The sequence below is a fragment of the Symphalangus syndactylus genome, chromosome 4, assembly GCF_028878055.3.
Source record: "Symphalangus syndactylus isolate Jambi chromosome 4, NHGRI_mSymSyn1-v2.1_pri, whole genome shotgun sequence".
Taxonomy (NCBI): Eukaryota; Metazoa; Chordata; class Mammalia; order Primates; family Hylobatidae; genus Symphalangus; species Symphalangus syndactylus.
In genome coordinates this window covers 36,160,929-36,176,055 of record NC_072426.2, presented here as the reverse complement: position 1 = coordinate 36,176,055, position 15,127 = coordinate 36,160,929, and the positions used below count along the sequence as shown (strand labels likewise).

At 34.5% G+C, this 15,127-nt stretch overlaps 1 protein-coding gene across 8 annotated transcripts in view; it reads right to left on the bottom strand.

The window, feature by feature from the left end:
* The window catches only part of CABCOCO1 (ciliary associated calcium binding coiled-coil 1), a 105,987-nt gene that overhangs the window by 60,132 nt on the left and 30,728 nt on the right, over positions 1-15,127 (bottom strand). The window contains exon 6 of one of the 8 annotated variants that reach the window (XM_055274422.2): positions 3,012-4,706. The exons of 6 other annotated variants lie outside the window; for them this stretch is intronic. In XM_055274422.2, coding sequence (XP_055130397.1) covers positions 4,674-4,706 — 33 coding nt within the window. In that variant the 3' untranslated portion in view covers positions 3,012-4,673. Of the gene's footprint in view, positions 1-3,011; positions 4,707-12,712; positions 12,995-15,127 lie in introns of those variants that run through there. One more of the 8 variants, XM_055274421.2, reaches the window with a different exon arrangement.

The following is a 15,127-nucleotide window of genomic DNA, read 5'->3' as shown; positions in this document are numbered from 1 at the left end:
TCACAAACATTCATTATTTAACAAAGAATAATGAACTGCGTTCCCTTCTCTTTTCTCAATTTTGACTATAATTTAATACACGGTACAGTGTTCGTTTTCATAAACTGCACATAAACTGAAACATATATATTTGGTTAGCAGTATTTATTATATAAAAAGAACATCATGGGGTTCTTAGGTAGAAAATATAAAGAAATGGAAAGGGTTGTAAAAGAATAATTTAAAATAACTTCATTACACTATTATTTATATCATCCTTTATTCTTTTAGAGTGCATGTTTGGAAGGTAATAATTCAAACTATGTTCTATTTTGTTTGGGTTTTAACTGTTGAAACTTCTGTAGGTAATATCACATGCTGCTTAACTGAAAAATGATCTAAACAGTCTCTTTTCATTCATGGTTGTCTTTGATACTTTTAAGGATTAACTCAAGTCTTTGCGGAGGAAGCCTGGGACAGTAGTTAAGCTTGTGGACATTAGTCATAGATTTCATGTTTTAAAAATATGGTTGAAGAGGTATTCACTCTCTATGGTTGTTGTGAAGATTATGTGTGTGTAATATTTAAAGTGCTTAGTGCCTAGCATACAGTAAATGCTTAACTAACTCCACTTCCCTTTGCCCTACACGTTTGCCTAGTTAACATGTTATGCCTAGATCTCTTCACAAAGATCACTAACTCAGAGAAGCCTTCCTTGATTCACTGATTATAAGAAGCTCTCTAATATACCTCTTTAGAGTAACCTCTATTTTTTCCTTTACAGTACTTGGTTTGTAATTATATGCCTGTGGGTTTACTAAATTAATGTCTGTTTCTTTTGCTAGGCTCTGAGCATTTTGAAACTGTGTTTGTTTTGCTAGCCAGTTTCACATGACAGCAGTAAAAGTAATATTTGTACAGGAACTTACTGACTGACAGAAAGTCTCCAGAGTACTGGGAATGCTGGTAGGCATACTGCATTTGTTCAATAAATACCTTGATAATCAGGTGGCAACAGACACTGACCTGGAAATGCATTTAGAAGACAATGATCTTCAACCCAGAATTGTTCCTGAGTAGAAAGTACTTGCTGAGCTTTAGCTGTACAGCAGCTTTGATCATGTGAAATTAAAATGTATGCTTCTTCCTGTTCCAGAAGCCAAAGAGTACAGGGAGTCCAATGTCTGTCTGGCTCAGGTACCAGATAAGGTTTTAGAGTTATCAGTAGCAAGTCTTGCTCACAAAAGACTTAGCTTCAAACACTGAAGCACCTCTCTCCATAACTTTAGTCTCATTGTTAAGAAAATATTTTTCAAATGAATAAATTTTGTTTGCACAAGTCAAAAGAATTTGAAGTTTGCTTATACTATGAACAGATATTTATTAAGCACCTATTATGTACAATGGTTTGGGAGACAAGCCATTCATGGAGAACTGTTTTGTTTTTTTTTTAACCAGAAATCCAAGGGGGCTTTTCTGAGACTGAAGAGCAATAACAGGAGGCTAGAGTGGGTTGTGCAAGAAGCAGCCACACACAGGGGAGGAGAAAATGAAAAAAAAAAAAAAAGAAGCATTTTGGGGATGATTGAAATACGGGGCAAAAGAGAGAGATTTCAGCTGCTGTTATGAATGGGAAATGTATTAGTTATCTATTGCTATGTAACAAATTACCCCAAGCCTGGGCACTTAAAACAGCAAATATTTAGAAATACACAATTCTGTGGGTCAGGGATCTGAGCGCAGTTTAGCTGTGTGGTACTTGCTCAGGGTCTTTCATGATATTTCACTCAAGCTGTGAATCAGGCCTGCGTTCATCTCAGGGATCAATTAGAGGAGGATCTACTTCCAAGCTCACTCAGGCATCTGTAGGTGGGCCTCAGGCTCTGGCCTTGTGGAACTCTCCAGATGCTGCCAAGTGTCCTTAGAGCATAGCAACCAGCATCACCAGTGCAAGAGAGAGATCAAGAGAGGAACCGAGATAGAAGCCACAGGTTTTTTATAGCCTCATCTTAGAAGTGGTATTTTGCCATTTCTGCCATATTGTATTCACTAGAAGAAAGGCACTAAGCCCAGCCCACTTTCAATGGGAAAGAAATTAAGTTCTAGAATATTTGGAAGAATTTGGGCATATATATACATATATTTTTAGACAGGGTTTCACTCTGTCACCCAGGCTGGAAGGCAATGGCACTATCTCAGCTCACTGCACCCTCTACCTCCCAAGTTCAAGCAATTCTCCTGACTCAGCCTCCTGAGTAGCTGGGATTGCAGGTGCCCGCCACCATGCCCAGCTAATTTTTTTTTTGGATTTTTAATAGAGACGGGGTTTTCACCATGTTGGCCAGGCTGGTCTCGAACTACTGGCCTCAAGTGTTCTATCTGCCCACCTTGGCCTCCCAAAGTGCTGCGATTACAGGCGTGAGTCACTGCGCCTGACCTTTGCACATATTTTTAAAACCAACAGAAAACTTAGGAGACTATCCAGGTCTCTGTGTGATGCCCTACGTATCATCTTTGGGCTGAGCTTTCAAAGACAGTTAAAGATACATAGAAAAGAGTCACTATTTCCTTCAAGCTCCTAGGAATCAACTGAGTGTAGTGGGCAGCAGGAGTTTATGTGCGTGCATATGTGTGTGTGTGCATTTGTGTGTGTGTGAGACAGAGAGAGAGAGCGAGAGAGAGAGACAGAGAGAAAGAGAGAGAGAGAGAGAGAGAGAGAAAGTAGAGGCAGGCTTGAAGGCAGCCCAGCTAAAGTCAGATTACATATAAACTGATACCAAAAAGCACAGTGCTTAGTTCAAATCAGTGGTGGTCTACAGGAGGGAGGAGTCAGCATCGTCTACAGAAGTCAGAAAAGTCTTCATAGAAAAAACATGAGTTGCTCCAGGTCATGAATATTAGTATGTTATATTTATTTAATGTATTTTGCTTATTACTGAGGAAAAGATCATTCAAGTCAGATTTCTGCTCTTTAAATGAAGCAAAATAACTGGGTTCATTTGTTAGCTTATATTATGTCTTTTTTTCCCGTGTAAAATACTTTATTTTTTATATGAAAGTCCCTCATTATTTAAGTTACTGTGTATTGAATAGGGACGAAAAAAATTCCTTGAATAATGGATGATCTACCTCTTTGGTGCTCCCGCTGTTTAGAGTGTGCGTGTGTGTGTGTGTGTGTGTCTCCTCACAAGTTTTTCTACATTTACACGATACTGTATGTACCAGGCACACAAATCTTGAAATAAGGGAAAGTAGGTTGCGTCTCCCATCTAAATTCTTCTTAGTCCAAAGTCAGTGCTCTGGGAGCTATGAAACTCCATATTCATCAGTTAAACTTGCCACTTCTGCTGTGGTCACTAGTGGTTCAGGCAAATAGAAGAAAAAGCAACTTCCCTCTACCACATCTCCCCTTATATTGTTTCCTTGATCAAGCACAGAACTATTTTGCCACAGAGAACTTTGTTGTTGTTTTTTTTTCCTGTTATTTTTTTTTCTCCTCTTCACTCCTATAATGTCAGTGGTGCTGATGCAGCTGCATAATTTGCATAGAAAGTTTCTCAATTCTGTAGTCAGAATACCAATCAGGTGGCCTCTTTCTAAGCATGTTTATTCTTTCTTAATTGACTCTTCACTTGTGTGCTTTCATGCACAATGCATATCTGCTTGTATATTCTCAGCCATCTGTCAAACACTCACCAAGCCTAAAGAGTGGCCTCATAAGCCAACTTGAACACTATGAAAACATTGGTATGTGGCCCAATACTATAGAACTGTGATCAGAATCTTCTTTTTTAAAAAAAGTGATCAATAAAAATATATAACCCTAGAGTCTTGGTTGACTTACATTGATTATATTTATTAACATGTAAGTCTGCATTCACAAGATAGAGCCAGCTATATATTTATGGTAAATGACTTTTAGTTATAAACAACTGCATTTATCCACTCCAACTGTAAGCAATCCTACACGATTTCCAGCCCATAGAAAGGAATCCACTTTGCCATTCTATTAGTAATTGGTACCCAGAGTAAGACTGGCTGATCATAAATTTTGGACTTTACTAATGAGAAGAACATTTGGAAGTATACCCATGTGAAGAATAGGACAAAATAGTTTAAATTGAAAGTCCTAAAAAATCCTAGAAAAATCTGGGTTTGATGGTCACATACTCATAGATCATCTAGTTTAATTTCCCTTCTAGTGCTTTAAACAACTTCAGAAAATATCATTCAACAAAAGCCATATTGCTAAACTTGAAATATATTCAATGAAGATGTAACCTATTACCTCTCAATTCATTCCATAAAACTTAAAGTGCTGCCTGTCTGCCAGGACCTGTGCTGAGAGTTGGTAGTATAAAACTGAGGAAGGCCTGAGCCTCTGCCCTCCCACATCTCATCCCTTCCATTTCTAGCTACTTCTATATTTAGAAAGTGATTGCATTTATTTAGTAAAAATCCTTCCTAGAAGATCCAACGTTCTTTGGTTTGCCATCTGGGAGTTATGCAGACAAGACAAATCTCTTCTTTATCTTGCTAGTCCTTTAGATTTGAAGACAGTTATATCCACTCTGAATCTTTTCTTTTTCAGAGGCCTCTAGTCTTGGAAAATCCAGGTTATTTTCCTTTGAAAACATTTTGATTTGAAAATGCCCACTTTCAAATGTGGGTTGCTGAACCTGATACAGTTTACTTTAGGCAAGTATGTCTGGACATCCTAGAAAAGACTGAAAAGAACTCTTTAAGCCAGAAGTGTGGATTATTAATGGATTCTGCGGGTTTGTAATCATAGAATGGAAACATGATGATTTTTCTTAGACTGCATTCATTCCCCCAAGTCCTGCCATCTATTGGCCAGATAGTATCATAAATAGCAGAGTAAATCCCCTTAGCTAAAGCCCTTGTTTTCTAGGTTGTATTGTTATCATCCTGGACATTTTTTATGACTTATATAACTCATGAATAATAACATACTCATCCTCAAGTAATAATTAAATCTTCATTTGCAATAGAACCTTTTGCTTTAGGGAAAAAGAACACTGCCTAATCACATAAACATGAAATGCATCTGTTCAAAATAAAACAGACATTTTTATAATGTTATGCATTTTTTAAAAGTTAAATAAGCAAGGAAAAAAGAAATAATGCTGAGTAAGGAAAATAAAAGGGAATGAGTAAAACTTTGGTAGTTTAAGCTGTTACTTTTTAAAAACGAGAACATGTACATATGCTATAATACATGCTGATTGCAAAAAATAATTTCAGAAAAATAATTTCATAAAGACAAGTATAAACGAAAGAGAAAGCAAAGATTATCTGGTATACCATTAACATCAAATGCTCTTCATCATTTTCTCGACAACCCAGGACTACTACTAACAATTTGATGTATGTCCTTCAGGACTCGTTCTCTCTCTGTGTGTATGTATACGTATACATGTATGTATACGTATACATATCCATACACAGATGTGGATGTAAAACTGTAAACTGCAGTCACAGTGGACACATTTAGTAGCTTGTTATCAAATAATTAACATAGTGTGAATAGCTTTCCATCGTAAGTACAACACTATATGAATACTCCTAATGATGATGGAATTATATAGAGGCACCGTAAGAATTTTAAACTTCCTTCTAATAACAGACATTTGGCTACTCCACTGTTTTTTTCCCATTATAATCAAATATATGCACCCATATTTCTGCCCATTGTCTGATTATCTACTTGGGACAAATCCAGTGAAGGACAATCCTTGGCTCAAAAGGTAAATACAAATAAAAAATTTGATATATCTTGCCAAACCACTCTCTAGAAAGTTTAACAATTTACATTCTTCCCAGCGGTATATGAGAATGCCATTCATCACATTCTCACAAGCCAATGGTTTCACTTTAATTTTCGAGAATTTGATTTTTGTTGAATCTACGTTGCTTTGAGTACTATAAATGGTGAAAATCTTTGCATAAGTTTATTGGCTATTTATATATTTTCTCTTGTAAATATGCTTTCCTAATTTTCCCATTAGTGTGGTAACCTTTTTCTTATTGATTATATAGAATATTAAGACTATTATGCCTTTTCTCTCATTTATACTTGAAATTTTATTTTTAGAGTTTAATTTTTAAATTCATTTATGATGTTTCCCTCCCTTAGAATAGAAATTTTAAAGTTTGATATAGTCAATAATATTAGTGGCCTCTGGTATCTTACAGTCTTGACAATAGTTAGCCATTTCCCAAGGTGGTCCATATAAGGCAGTTTCTCTATAACAGAAAACATGACTAATATGAACATGTGTTATTCTATTACCAGCTTTTTAATTTCCTGGTCATGGGCTTAATGATTAATAATTTAAGAGATTGATTTAGGTTTTTCAGTCTACACACCAAAATAATATTTTCCAGATATAACTTTGTGTAATTAATCAATAAAATAAAATTTTCCTTCTTTACATTAATTGATTTAGTAAACAATTATTGAACACTAGGTGAATGTATGTAACTCCTATACTCAGAAAAACAGGAGAAACAATAATGTCAGTTACCCAGATCTCACGGAATTATAGATAGTAATAGGTTGCTTGAGATATCACTTTATAATTAGAAGTCAATTTCCAGGACAGTGAATGCTGACAGTATTTTTGAGCAAGACATTTAATGTTGGGGAAATAACAAGTAAAAAGTAATGTAAGAAAAAGCACTTTTCATTCCTTCCTTCTTCTCTCACTTTTTTTTTTTTTTCTGTAAGAAAAGTGTCTCTCAGACGAAGCTATGAGGGCATATTAGGCAAGAGTTGGTAGCGAAATGTTGGAGAACTTTTCAGGCAGTAAGAACAGCCTCATACTGCAAGGCAGAGGGAAATGAGAAAGCTGTAATTACGAAAAGGCCAACCTAGCTCAATCAGAGAACTGGTCACAGAGCAGCTGAGATTGATGCTCGTGGGCCAACAGATGGAAAGACTTGGGTGACAGACTCAAAAGTTGAGATGCCATGTGATCTGTGATGGAAATCATCTTTAAATTATGCTCCTGCCATTTATCAATTATTTTGCTGGAGACAGATTCCTTGAATTTCTCTTAAAAGATTTATATTTAGAGAGGGATGATTATTTTTCTGTGCTTTGAAGAAAAAGGACTGGAGTGAACTTGATAAATTGTAATATCCAAGCATCAACCATTTTCTTTAAATGATAGATTCTAAAGTCAGTTAGTCACACATGCCAGGTAGAGCAGATAGAGTTATTTTAACACAACAATTTCTGATTGATTTTCTTTAGCAACACCCAATGTGAGTAGGTCAAACTACAAATTATGCCCTGTATGATTTTCCCTTCCAGCAGTTTGCTAATAGGATCATCCAACAAGAAAAAAGCCTTTTTCAAGATTAAAAACATCATCTGGGTAAGTTTAGATTATTTTGATAGGTACATCTCAAGGGTAAACTGAAGAGAAAAAAAAGGTATCTTTACAGCTATGCTTCAGTTGCCTTCCTCCTTTCCAAAATATGATCTAATGTGCAATGCTGTTTTGGTCCTTTTTTTTCTTAAAAGGGTGATTGTTTACATAAGTCTCATATTTTGTTTATTCAGGACACTATAACTTTATAGTTTAAAGAAGAAAATAAAACTTATGTTTTTATATGGTTATTTTCTGCCACAAAGCTAACAATGTTTAAGTATAGTGTCATTAACACCCACAATCTGTGTGAGTTTTGAAATAAGGAAGGAAAAAGTGTTTTATTTTGTTTTTGCTCTAGGAATAAGTGCTCAGAACATTAAATTATATACAGTTGACATTCACTGACTTTAGAGAGGTCCTACATTTATTGACCTTAAGTGGTATTATTTCGGGTTATGAAAGGCTGCCAAAATGTGACTCTAGTCAAGGTAACCACTTAGGCATATTTATGATTTTCTTTAAATATATTTCTAAGTATATCATATTTATTATAATCAGATTCTGCTACAGAACCGCTTTCAAAAACAGGGCTTCCACCAATGGCTGCACGATCTGTACAATGCACAACTCCATTAAACACATGGACTGCAATGTGAATGGTGCCCCTGGAGCTGTGCAATGAGGTTTATGTGAAAATGTCCATGCTGCAAAATAAAATCTTGAAACAGATTGAGTGAGTTGGCTTAAATGGTTACAAATAAAGCTATATCTATCTATCACATTTTGTAAGTTAGAGAAATTATTAAAGCAGACTTAATCTTATGTTTTTATATCCAAACACAAATGTGTATATATATGTGTGTGTGTGTTGAAATGCATATATAGGATATAACCTTTGAAAATACAAATGATCTAAGATTTGATGTGTTGCCACTTTGGTTAAATTAAGCTGAATAAATATTTTTACAATATGATAAATATGCATAATTCATGATAGAAATTTTATTTTCTTGGGGAAAATTTGGGATGTTTTAGAACCACACCAGATTTTTACTCTATAAATGACTTTTTAGTAAACCTAGTTTATATTGAAATTTTAAATATGGTAGCAACACACTAGTAAAGCACTTAATTTTATGGATTGAGAGTTCATGTATTTTTTCCTATGCAGCCTTTCATCTTGTAAAAACCCAGATGAAGTCACTCTGTCTATCAATATGTTAGTATATAAGCTTGTTTATATGCTGCACTTAATTTACAAAATGTGCCTTAGTATTATACTTCTCGGGAATGAACTAGGGAACAATTTTATTATTGTATAAAAATATGTGAAGACATTCACATTGTAAAAGACTAACATTAAATCTGAAATATACAGAATAAAATGTCCCTTTTCACATCCTATTCCATTCCTATTTCCACCCAATTACCCAAAAGTAAGCCATATTAATTGTTAGTATAAATTATTTTGGTTTTTATACAATCACTTACATGCATATACATGTCTACATATTTTCATGTTTATTTGCTTTTAAAAATAAATGGGAACACTATTCATATTGTTCTACTTCTACACTTTTTAAATTAAGAATATATTTTAGAGATATTAACATAACCATACATAGGAATCTATTACATTCATTCTAAAGACTTGATAGTTTTTTATAGTGTGACTATACTTCATTTTATTTAAATGAATGTAGACAAGAAGTATTTATTGAGTATTTCATTTAAATAAAGTATTTCCCTTCTGATTTACCTTCTGCAATTTTTAGCTGTAATAAACCATGCTTTGATGAATATTCAGGTATGAATAGCTTTATATAATATGAGTACATATGTCTACAGAGAAGATATTTAGGGAAGAAAGATATTCACATTCACAAAAACGTTATAGATTTTGCCAATCTGCTCTCCATGGTGGCTTTACAAATTTAACCTTGCCCTAACTAAATACAGCTATGTTTTCTTGCATCCTCATTAACAAGGTATTAATCCATCTTTTTACTATTAGCTAATCTTATATTTAAGAAATACATATTTTTTGCAGGTCCTTGATAACTATTAAGGTTGGATATCTTTATATCTGTTTATTGGTAAAGTATGTTATCTGCTCATATTCTTTGTCCATGTTTCCGTTGCTTTGTTTGCCATTTCTTATTTTATCAAAGAAACTATTTGTGTATAAAATATTTTGGGGCTGGAATTGGTGGCTCACACCTGTAATCCCAGCACTTTAGGGGGCTGAAGCTGAAGGATCGCTTGAGGCCAGGAATTCAAGATCAGCCTGGGCAACAAAGTGAGATCCCCATCTCAACCAAAAAATAAAAAAATAAAAAATTAGCCAGGTATGAGGGTGTGTGTCGGTAGTCCCAGCTACATGGGAGGTTGAGGTGGAAGGACCACTTGAGCCCAGGAGTTCAAAGCTGCAGTGAGCTATAATCACACGACTGCATTCTGGCCTGAGCAACAGAATGAGACCGTATGTCTAAAATGATAAAAAAAAGAATTGACCTTCATATGTTAATTTGCAAACGTTTTCTCCCAGTGACTTAAAAAATTTTATTCACAGTATTTTTCATCACATCTTAAAAAAATGTATATGGCCAATTCCACATTAAAAATATTTTTCTTCATATTTTTCTTATATTTATTACTATAGTTATGCATTTTAAATTTAGTACTTCAATTGATTTTATTGTTCCATCTTCCTCCTCTCTTAGCTTAGCATTATCATTTATTCGATGCTTCCCCCAAGGATATAATATGCATCCTTGACTTATTAAATATTTATAAGTGAGTACTTTCACTTTCCTCAAACAACGGGAGGGGCTTAGAAAACTAACCCACTTACCTTGCTGTCAACTTATATGTTATTGTCATTGTGTATTTTAAACCTCACAAAACATTTTGTGTAACACATTTGATATTTATTTAGATTGATCGATCGATCTATCTATCCATCCATCCTAATCTGTCCCGTTTCACTTGCTCTTCCTTCCTTTCTATTTCTCTCACTTTCTGTTTGGAATCATTTTCTTTATGCCCAGAGAGCACCCGTTAGTACTTCCTTTAGTGTGTTTCTCTTCGTAATAAATGTTCTTATTTTTTTAATCTAAAAATCCGTCTATTAAAATCCTCATATTGTCTGTTCATATTCTTTGCCCATGTTTCTGTTGCCTTCTTTGCCTTTTTCTTATTTTATCACAGAAAGTGTTTTTTTCTCGGAATGAAGTTCTAGATTGACAGTTATTTTCTTAGGACAATTTGAAATTACTTCATGGTCCTCTGGCTCTCATTATTACTGTTGAGAAGTTGGTTGTCAGTCTTATTGTTACTTCTTTGAAGGACACATGTCTTTTTTGTTTTCTATGGCTGGTTTTAAGATTGTCTTCATCTTTCATTTTTAGAAATTTTATTATAATATGCTTAGGTATGGATTTACATGTATTTGGGGTTCAAGTAATATGCTTTGGTGTAGATTTACATGTATTTGGGGTTCAAGTAAATCCTAAATCTATGTCCTAATGGTGTTGGTTAGTTCCGGAAAATTAACTCTCCACATGTGACTTCTATCTTCTCATTCTAGAATTTACTTTTGTACTCTCATTATACCTTTTACTATATCCATACTCTCTCACCCAGTTTCTGTGTTTATCATGCTTTTGCATCCCCATGCTTTATTTTAGATTTTTTCTTTTGATTTATCTTCCACTTTACCAATTTTTCTCTTCAGCTATGGACTAACTTGTTTTTTTTTGTTTGTTTTTTGTTCTTGGGGTTTTTTTATTATTATACTTTAGGTTTTAGGGTACATGTGCACAATGTGCAGGTTTGTTACATATGTATCCATGTGCCATGTTGTTTTGCTGCACCCATTAACTCGTCATTTAGCATTAGGTATATCTCCTAATGCTGTCCTTCCCCCCTCCCCCCACCCCACAACAGTCCCCGGAGTGTGATGTTCCCCTTCCTGTGTCCATGAGTTCTCATTGTTCAATTCCCACCTATGAGTGAGAACATGCAGTGTTTGGTTTTTTGTCCTTGCGATAGTTTACTGAGAATGATGTCTTCCAGTTTCATCCATGTCTCTACAAAGGACATGAACTCATCATTTTTTATGGCTGCATAGTATTCCATGGTGTATATGTGCCACATTTTCTTAATCCAGTCTATCGTTGTTGGACATTTGGGTTGGTTCCAACTCTTTGCTATTGTGAATAGTGCTGCAGTAAACATATGTGTGCATGTGTCTTTATAGCAGCATGATTTATAGTCCTTTGGGTATATACCCAGTAATGGGATGGCTGGGTCAAATGGTATTTCTAGTTCTAGATCCCTGAGGAATCGCCACACTGACTTCCACAATGGTTGAACTAGTTTACAGTCCCACCAACAGTGTAAAAGTCTTCCTATTTCTCCACATCCTTTCCAGCACCTGTTGTTTCCTGACTTTTTAATGATGGCCATTCTAACTGGTGTGAGATGGTATCTCATTGTGGTTTTGATTTGCATTTCTCTGATAGCCAGTGATGATGAGCATTTTTTCATGTGTTTTTTGGCTGCATAATTGTCTTCTTTTGAGAAGTGTCTGTCCATGTCCTTTGACCACTTTTTGATGGGGTTGCTTGTTTTTTTCTTGTAAATTTGTTTGAGTTCATTGTAGATTCTGGATATTAGCCCTTTGTCAGATGAGTAGGTTGCAAAAATTTTCTCCCATTTTGTAGGTTGCCTGTTCACTCTGATGGTAGTTTCTTTTGCTGTGCAGAAGTTGTTTAGTTTAATTAGATCCCATTTGTCAATTCTGGCTTTTGTTGCTATTGCTTTTGGTGTTTTAGACATGAAGTCCTTGCCCACACCTATGTCCTGAATGGTATTGCCTAGGTTTTCTTATAGGGTTTTAATGGTTTTAGGTCTAATATTTAAGTCTTTAATCCATCTCGAATTAATTTTTGTATAAGGTGTAAGGAAGGGATCCAGTTTCAGCTTTCTACATATGGCTAGCCAGTTTTCCCAGCACCATTTATTAAATAGGGAATCCTTTCGCCATTTCTTGTTTTTGTCAGGTTTGTCAAAGATCTAATACTTGTTAAACACATCCATTTGGTTTTTAATTTTTGTTGTATTTTTCTATTACAGAACATCCATTTTATATTGTAATCATTTTTTTATCTGCTAAAATTTATATATATTTTTTTTATTTCTTAAGGATAATTATTTTCAAGTACATGACTAATTACTCCATCATCTGGAGCACTTGTGGTCTATTTTTGTTTTCTGTGTGATTTTTATTATGTGACAAACATTGGTTATGAAAAACTGTTGATACAATCTGGAGTGTAGCATGATTTTATTTTACAGAGGAAGTTAACAACACTATATACAGCTAACCTAAATCCACCAGAAATGGAGAACATTTGGAATTGAAGTTCAGTCCATGGTAGCTAGGGCTGATCTCCTAAAATGCGGTCTTGTGCAGACCCAACATGCTACTTGTAAAATTTGCTATATTCTCTTCCCCCTCCAATTGTTGTTCTCCTAGCTCCACGTGTCTACCAAAGCTTCACTTCTCAGCTTTTAAGTCTCTTAGCCACCTTTTCCAAACTTGTAGATGCCTATAGGTAGAAAGCATTTCTGAATGTCAGGCTCATAATCTTTTTTAAGCTTTGCTAGCTGAGCTTTCAAACATTTAAGTCTTAAAAAAATCTTGTCCAATTTTTCTAGTTGTTCTCAGTGGAAGTGTTGACCAAATTATAGTTTGCCATTATGGAATATGTCTTCCATTATGGGAAATGAATCTGTTAATAAATTGGATTCATTTTTAAATTTGGTATAAGGTAAAAATCTAATTTCTTTTTAACAAACACATAGCCAATTATCCCAAGTAATTTTACATGCCAATTTGCTAAATATTTGTATATGCCACATACTAAAAATCCACGTATGCACAGGTTTATTTCTAAATTTTATATTTAAGAAAAATGAACAATAATAATTAAGTATTGAAAAGAACTATGAGAAGGTATTGCCATACTAGATAACAAGACAGTTGATAAAAGTTGTGGCCTCTTCCTCCATCTTCCAGGCCAACAGTGTGACATCTTCAAGTCTCCCTTTTTCTGACTCTGATCCTCCTGCCTTCCTCTTTCTCTTATATGGAGATTACATTGATCCCACTTCAGTAATCTAGAATAATCGCTCCATCTCAAATTCATTAACTTAATCAAATCTGCGAAGTCCCTTTTACCATGTAAAGTAATACACTAACAAGTTCCAGGAATTAGTAACAGTCATCATCAACTATGTGGCCAATATTCACATGCCCCGATTATCTCAGAACTGTTTTGTGTTTGTCTATCTGTCTGTCTGAAGTAGGATCTAAATAAGATATGTACACTGAATTCGATTCAGTCATTTTTTAATCTATAGGTTCACTGTTTTTTTTATTTCTTTGTAATTTATTTCTTGAATATTCCATGTCTTCTGCCCTATAGAATCTCCTATACCCTGGTTTGCTCATTGCCTTTTTGTGATATCCTTAAAATATTCCTTTATCTTCCATATTTCCAGTAAATGAGAAGTTAGTGTTAGAAGACTGACCAAAAGACTAGCCAGTTCAAATTGCAAGAGCAATTTATATGGGGTTTGTATAATTTTATTAAAAAGCAGTGATGTCTGGTTTTCTTTTTGTGATGTCAGGAGCCACTCATCATCATTGCCTAGATCTATTATTTTATTAAAGGTTGACAAATGGTGATATTCTATTTCATCATTCTTTTCTCACTTATGAAATGGACATTTCTATGATTAGAGGGGATTAATGTTTTTTTCTCATCTATCCACAATTAAAGAAACTAAATTTCATCAGTGTTATCTAACTTGAATGTTTGCCTAAGAGTTAAATTTCAAATATTCATGTGTTTGTCTTGTGGTCATTATTTGGTCCCAGAGCCCTGAGATCAGCATGAATAATCACATTACTGGGGCAGGCCCCTACGTCCTCCATGAAAGGTTGTTAATTAAAAAACAGGTATTTGTACCAAGGGTTAGCAAACACTTCTAAAATGTCATAAAATACTTTCACTAATCCTTTAAAATGCCATGAGTGGCCTAATTCTTGAAGACCCAATATCATTCTCTTAAAGATTTTTTTTATTGCTCTGGTCAGCTTGGGGAAAATACAAATGACAATGGAAAATAAAGCAGCCAAGCCTGTCTACTTTCTCCACTTTATCTTTCCATAGCATAAATGTCACCTAAATATATCCTTACAATATAGAAGAAAGGCATGATTGTGTAATTAACAAAGGAAAAGGGAGTTCTTTCTGAAATTTTTTCTTGAGCACTCTAAATATCTACTTATGCTGTTATTGAAGCCACTATCATTTTCCCAAAGTTTTGCTTGAATGGATGAGATAGGATTATATTCCAAACTGATAATTTTTGCAAGGGCTGTCACACGATATGGTGTAATTCTGAAATGGAAACATTTTTCAGTGAAACTTTGTCAAGTGACACCTAATTTAAGCTACAGTATGAGGAGACTGCAAAGAAGTAATTTTTATGAAAGTCAGAAGCAAAAAGTTTCCTTGTTTTCTGGCAGTTCACTTTAGTGAACTAAAGTCTAGCATTAGAACAAGTACCCAAACGAAGAGTGAGTAATGGTGACTGAGGTGTTTATGAAGCAAGTAATTTATAAATTTCAGAATAACAATACCCAGGAAGTAGAATAGCTGGCATGTTCCATG